This window comes from Porites lutea, chromosome 12 (genome assembly GCF_958299795.1).
Source record: "Porites lutea chromosome 12, jaPorLute2.1, whole genome shotgun sequence".
In the NCBI taxonomy this organism is placed as follows: domain Eukaryota; kingdom Metazoa; phylum Cnidaria; class Anthozoa; order Scleractinia; family Poritidae; genus Porites; species Porites lutea.
In genome coordinates, this window is record NC_133212.1 from 1,983,893 (window position 1) to 1,990,770 (window position 6,878).

Below are 6,878 nucleotides of genomic sequence, written 5' to 3' on the forward strand. Positions count from 1 at the left end.
TGACACAACCCCCTCTCTTACCATACCATACAACAATGCCAGTAATATCTACAGTAACTCTTGCGCAAGAAAGCTCACTTCAGCCAGTGGAGTCCAGTGTAATTCAACCTACCAATGCTCTGCATCACTTTCTGGAATACAAGGCAGTCATCTGACCACTGCAAATGTTATAGTGTCCTTAAGTAAGCAAAAATTTGTGCGTACCTTGGAACGCCTTTTTGCTCGTTATCGTGAATGTGAAAATTAATTTAATATACGGGATGACGCAGTTTTCAATAACTAACATAAGTTAAGTTCTTTATAAGGACACGAAAATATTGCATTCCAACAATACATGACTGCAAACGGTACTAGATGAACAAGGAAGTACTTTCTAAAAAATTCCTCAACCTTTAACGTATTCTAAGTGGGTAACGTATTTTTAACGCGTTTGTTTATTCGAAGATTTTGTCACTTGCTCAACGGTTTAAGTGCTGGGTTTTAGATAACCTTATAAGTAAGGCTCATTGTGAGGCACATTTTTGTTGTTTTCAGAGAAACCAGGCAAGCCAGTTGTTCAAGTTAATCCAAGTGACGTTAAAGCAAGATCAACATTAGTCACATGGTCGTATAATCCTGGAGCGGATGAAATGCCTGTAACTGCCTACAATCTTGAGTATCGAAATAGTACTGCTACACGCGATATACCTTTGGGACTTGTATTAAGTAAACGGATTAACAACCTTAAGCCATACACAGCCTACAGTGTTAGGTTGATAGCCGACAGTGTCTTAGGACAGAGTCTGTGGAGTAATTTCCAGAATTTCACAACAAAAACTGCCAGTAAGTGTTGATGCAATTTAGATGCAGTGCTAAGAACAATAATTTAATAAAATACGTTCTTCAGTCCAAAATCATCGCCACATCGTTTTAGCGGCCCCAGTCAGTCGGGTAATGAAATATTAACTACTTCTGCTATCATCTCATCGATATTTTCATTTTAAAAAATCTGAAGAACTGCGACAGATAAAGTTGTGCAAGCAAACTTCATTCAGTGATTTTCATGTAGTAATCAGGCGTCCGGTCATAGGATAGAACTATTCTGATTGAGTATCAATTGATCTAAACTTTACTTGTTACTTTCCCTTTTTAGAGCCAGAAGTCGATGTCCAGATCGTGAGTGTAACAAGTTCTACTTCGCAGTCAATTGACGTGATTTGGCAGGTAAACATAAGGTTGTTTTTAACAAAAACTCGTTCGCGTCCATAAGTACTTCGTTTTTCAAGAGGGTTGCCTATTGTTTCCATGCCTCTCCAAAGACTATTACCCAGTCGCTATCGAGGTGCACGGATCTTCTCCTTGCCCTCCCCCGCTAACCTCTCCCCCCTCTCCACGCCTCCATCTTCTCCTACCCCTAAACTCATAAATGGCGACTGTGAACGAATCTAGTTTCCTCAAACAGAAGAACCTGTGTAACCACTGCCATCTTTGTTCATTCATGTTCACTGCTTTGTGTAAACAACGGAATAAAGTGTGGGCTTGAACTTGTCTGCAACAATCCCACAAATTTATCATTTTCAGATCTTAAAGTTTAATGGCGTTCACTGTTAAAAGGTTTGAAAATAAACATAGATAATGGGGAAAAGAGACTGGTTATGAAAACTGGCAAACATCGAAGATAAAGATGAAAGTGCTGCAGTTTATGTTGGGAGGTTTGTAACGGTGCACAATCCTTTGTTTTTTGTTCATGAATTATGACTAAAGGAATTAATGCAACATATAGAAATAATATTGAACCTTATGCACCGTCAAGCTCCTAAAAAGATAACAGAAGCATTTATTTAACGATGTATTATTTGAACACTAATTTAGTCAAGTTCATGTCGTAGACACCAAGCACCACCAATTTAAACGGACCCCTTAGAGGGTACAGCATTGAATACAAGGAAGAAGGGAAACCTTCATGGACAACAGTCAATGTCAGTGACTCATCAACCTATAAGACCTTACAGAACCTGAAGAAATGGACCTTATATTTCATTAGAATCGCAATCAGTAATGGCGACTTTCTTGGTCCACCGGGTCCTGAAAAGCAAGTTCGGACGCTAGAAGACGGTTTGTATACTCCTTCACTTAAGCTTGTTTTCTACAAGTATCTGTTTCTTTTCCCTTATTACTTCCAGAACAACAAACAAAAAAACTAACAAAAGGAGAGAAATTGACTTTCACCTCTGTCTCTTCCAATTTTCCCTTCATTTAGCCCCCAGTAAACCACTGAATCTATCGTTCACCTTGCAAAAGCCAAGTGAAATAGCGATGCCGAGAATGACGGTCCACTGGCAACAACCTGCTGAACAAAATGGTTTCATCAGGAAATATAGATTGGTTTTGACCTACACCATTGATGGACGACAATCTACCATTACAACTGAAACAAATAATCAGATCTTTAACCACAGTCTAGATGTTTTCGGTGGAATACAGTACAGTGTTGAAATTTGGGCAGAAACTGTTAGACTTGGGCCATCGCTAACTGGAACGAAAGAAGTACCAGAATACAGTAAGTATCTGCTTTTCAGTTCCTTGTTTTGGGTCCCTATGTGTAGATGATTTGTGAATATAATGCACAAAAAGAAATTATTATGGCTACTAATGTGGTGACAAGGACAGAGAAACTTCAAAACATGATTCTGAGCTGCCAGCCCTAGAAATTAAAGAACGATATCGGGAATAAGAACTAACGCTTACGGGAACAGCACTTCAACCAATTGGAAGTCATTGTTTATATGAAATTCAGTCTAGTTTATCTGTTAGTAAAAAATACTTGCTGAGTCAACCGTGGAATCTGGCACTGGCCCTGGCCCTTTAAACCATCGGATCAAAATTTGAATTCTCATCTGTTGCCCCTATTCATTTCCCACAGAAATAGTGGGGGGAAGCTGATAAAATATCAAGCAAATTCATCATGTTCGTTATTCTCATGACCACTCTGTTTTACAAAGCATTGATATTATAAGGAAAAATTTGATGCTGATCACTCTTAAGGCTTAAAGGGTTAGAGAGTTTTTAGATGAAGTTATGCAACTTACAAATCGCCTTTTCTGGATTTTGAAATGAATGTATCATTTGTAACCTTTCTAAATTTCTGTGATGCACATGAGATAAAAAAAAAAGTTGAATTCTTACGTTACAAACGTACGTAGTACGATCACATTCCACATCCTTGTTTATCCCTTTTAATGTTGGAATCTTAACTTTATGAACCAACACGTGAATAGATTCCACTCGTAGAATGTGGCGGGGGTGAAGGACGTAAATGGTAAAAAGAGATAATCTTATCGACGGCACTTTCAACTGTGGCAATGAACGACAAACTATGCAACAGTAACAAAGACGTTTTCTCTTACTTGAAAAGCCCGAACGCGTACAAACAGTTTGGTGACGTGAGAGAAGTGAAGGGAGGGAAAGATTTCGGAAACTATCCACCTACCCGTCCCCTAAGCCAACATAACCACTTACTTCGCTCTTACGGCAAAATTTTGGTTTAGGGGAGGGGTAGGTGGGCAGTTTCCTAAAATGTTTAATGATCCAAGATTTCCAGGACTATACTTTCACTGATTTATGCCAATCGTGGTTAGTGAACTTTATGGTATGCATTATTCCTTGCGGAGTGAGTTTATAGTCTCGTCGCGCGAGAAGCGCGCGCAATGTGTGAACCGCGCGTGGGTCCTAGCGAGCAGCAAACTCGCAGCTCTCATCTTTACTTGTAATGGTAAGAACTTGTTATACTACAAGAGAGTCATTTTATCTTTCGGGTTCCACAGGTTTATATTTTTACCCGTTGTTTTTTTCTCTCAGAACCAAGCACGTCACCTCACAACATAACCTCGAAGAAGATGAACGAGACAACGTACAGAATAAGTTGGAATCCTCTTCCCAGAAACACAAGTAATGGTAAAGTGATCGCTTACGAAGTGAAGCAGACGAAGCTTTCTACTTCACGCACTGCAAGATCCGTGTCCACTCCCGCAGTTCTACAAAACACATCCGACACTTTTATCGTTTTAACTGGTCTTTTATCGTGCTCTATTTACAAAGTTGAAGTACGTGCCTACACTTCTGCTGGGCCAGGAGTCTTTGGCAGCATGGCCCATGACATCGCGACCTCAGGTATTTAAATACAGTCGACTCTCTCTTAACACCTCTATAAGACGGACACCTCTGTAAAACGGACACCAAGAGTTGGTCCCTGCCTTTCTTTGCTCGCTCTATTTGACTTTCTATAAGACGGGCATCTCTCTAAGACGGACAGCTAGTGCCGGTCCCAAAGGTGTCCGTCTTAGAGAGAGTTGACTTTATAGTCGGGGACAGAGCCTGGTGTTCGCGTTTTTTGAGGGTGTAGATAGAAGTATTAGTTAGAGGAACTGTTCTTTATAGAGAGATGTCCATGTTATAGGTATAGAGTGTTTTCACATGACGTCACGGCGGCCATATTGGTGTCCCAAAACAATGAAACGGCGGCCATGTTGGTGTCCCAAACCAGTACTCTGGGAGGTGAACTCTTTTCTTATGCAAACGCTTTGTTTTGTTCCAATAAATTTGCATAGATGCTGGCCACGTGAGTGAAAACACTCTATAGATTGTATGAAGTTTTCCATCTTTGGGACAAGGAACATTTTCCATAATAGAAGGGTGTCCACGTTATGGCAATGTCCTTGAGGGGATTCTTAACCATACAGTCAAAAAGTCTGAATACAACACCAAAACCATAGGTGTATTACCGAGGTGTTAGTAAATATATAGGAAGAGATTGTTATTTGTAGATTTAACCAAGGCCAAAAGCGAAGCTCTCGAGGGAACTTTCAAGAAGTCATTCTGAAGTAAAGATTTCTGAGCCTGCACTCACTTTAAAACCACAACTGTTCAACGGAGAACTTTAATAAACACGTTACCTCAGTGAGTTGTACACTTGAGGCCACCATACGTTATGTGACACTGGTCAGCGGATACCTATTTTGACAGCTGTCAATTGATCATAACATGGATGTCCAATATCAAGTTTAAACACAATTTGTATGTGCTTTGGACTTTTAAGCTAGTAAGTAAGACATTTCACATCCACTTACAAGAAGAGGTGGACGTAAAATTTCTTGGATGCATAGATAACCAACTTTTCTAAGCCATGAAGCTCCGCCATGTAGACCCGCCTGCCTCCGCCTCCGCCCCCCTACTATGGTGTAGGGTGTGGAGACGTATGACATTCCAGACTATCCGCTATGAAGTTTGGCGTTTTGGGACCAAGACATCTGGCGTAATAGTGAGGTGTTCGTTTTATGGAGCTGATAGAGTGGTCCTAAGAAGAGGTTCCATTGCATCTTTTATGTGGTTGTGTATCAATCTAAAAATCCACGTGAAAGCATTGCCCAACCGCTTTCACTGAATGATCACACTGTAAATTCATCCACAGACTAAAAAGTTAGAACCACCTTGTACAGCATAGAATAAACAGTACCACTTGAACGTAGAGCTCAACAGCTTTCACTTGAATGGTCACACCATAGGATTTTATCCACAGAATCATAAGTTACAAGAACCTTGTACTGAATAATGAACTGTTCCACAATAGAAGATTTTCCGGCGAAAGTTATCACTAAATAACTAAAAAAGTATACTAACTATACTACTTGCACTGTCGCGTAATTTTCACGTGCGTACGTGGGTAAAATTTACGTTTGCAAATAAAATAGAAGCAACGTATGAAAGGTCGTACGTAAGTGAAAAAGGAAAACCTCGCTCAACTTCACGTTTCGTCTCAACACTTTATATCTTGCCTCTATTTTATTTTCGTGATTAAAATTTACGTGCATTAACGTGCGTAGCCTAAAACGCGTCAGTGGAAATCAACCTTAAGGATTACGTCTGGTATAACCCCAAAGAAATTGGAGTCGCTTGTACATCATAGAACTACATGTAGTAAGATATAAAGGGGAAACTTTATAGATGCTTTCGTCCCTTAATTAACTGCATTTGTTGCCGTCGTTTTTAACAACTACTCGGTATTACCGATTTTTGTAGCTCCCGGTGAACCAACTAATTTGCATACGGAAAATCCTAGTCAACGAAGCATAACCTTGCTGTGGGATAAACCTGATCGTCATGGTGACGACGTGAAGCGTTACAAGGTAACCTTCGAGTTTCTTTATTATATTTTATTAGCATCTCTATTTGTGACTAAATTACTTTTCTATACCTTTCCTTACAGTCAGTTACTTCGCTTAATTCCACAAACACAAAGCAATGACTAGAACCGGAAGCGAAATGCTGAGTAAACTAAGTGAAGCCACGTGACGTTATCAACCGTTCTTTGATCCTTTACACGTTTCCAGTAGTTGCAACTGTTCTTAAGGGGAAAAAGTCATTTTTTGATGGCCAAAATCCAAGAAGATTTTTGGGAGTCAGAGTACACTATTGTATTTAAACTTACCTATGGTCCAAAATCAGTTTGAAAAAAATTCATGTCACATACGCTTTTTAAAGTTTATATGACACGAATTTTTTTCAAGCATGTCACGCTGAACATTTAAGGATATCAGTTTGAGTGTCATTACTAGTTCATCGCAAGTTACTGTCGGTATATCTAGGTCTATTTACCGGATTTAATTAGCTAAGAAATGGATACACTCGTATTTTTCCATTTATTGTGTCTTTGCAAAGTGTTTAATTACTGAGTGTTCGCTTGAAATGTTGTTGTGTAGATTTACTGTAAGAGCAACTAAACAACATTTTCTCAGTACTTTGTCATCAGTTCTTGAATGTACTTGGGGAACCATACTAACAGTGATTTATTTATTTATTTTTAACAATATATTAACCCTTTCACTGCCAGAGTGTTTGATGGA

At 39.4% G+C, this 6,878-nt stretch overlaps 1 protein-coding gene across 1 annotated transcript; it reads left to right on the plus strand.

Annotated features, from left to right (window-relative positions):
* Positions 1–2,304: 2,304 nt before the first annotated feature.
* On the plus strand, positions 2,305–6,755 carry LOC140921872 (contactin-3-like). Its single transcript, XM_073371871.1, has 4 exons — positions 2,305–2,539; positions 3,838–4,149; positions 6,055–6,161; positions 6,735–6,755. Exons 1-4 carry the CDS (start codon positions 2,305–2,307, stop codon positions 6,753–6,755), a joined length of 675 nt encoding a protein of 224 aa, XP_073227972.1.
* The last annotated feature ends 123 nt before the right edge of the window (positions 6,756–6,878 follow it).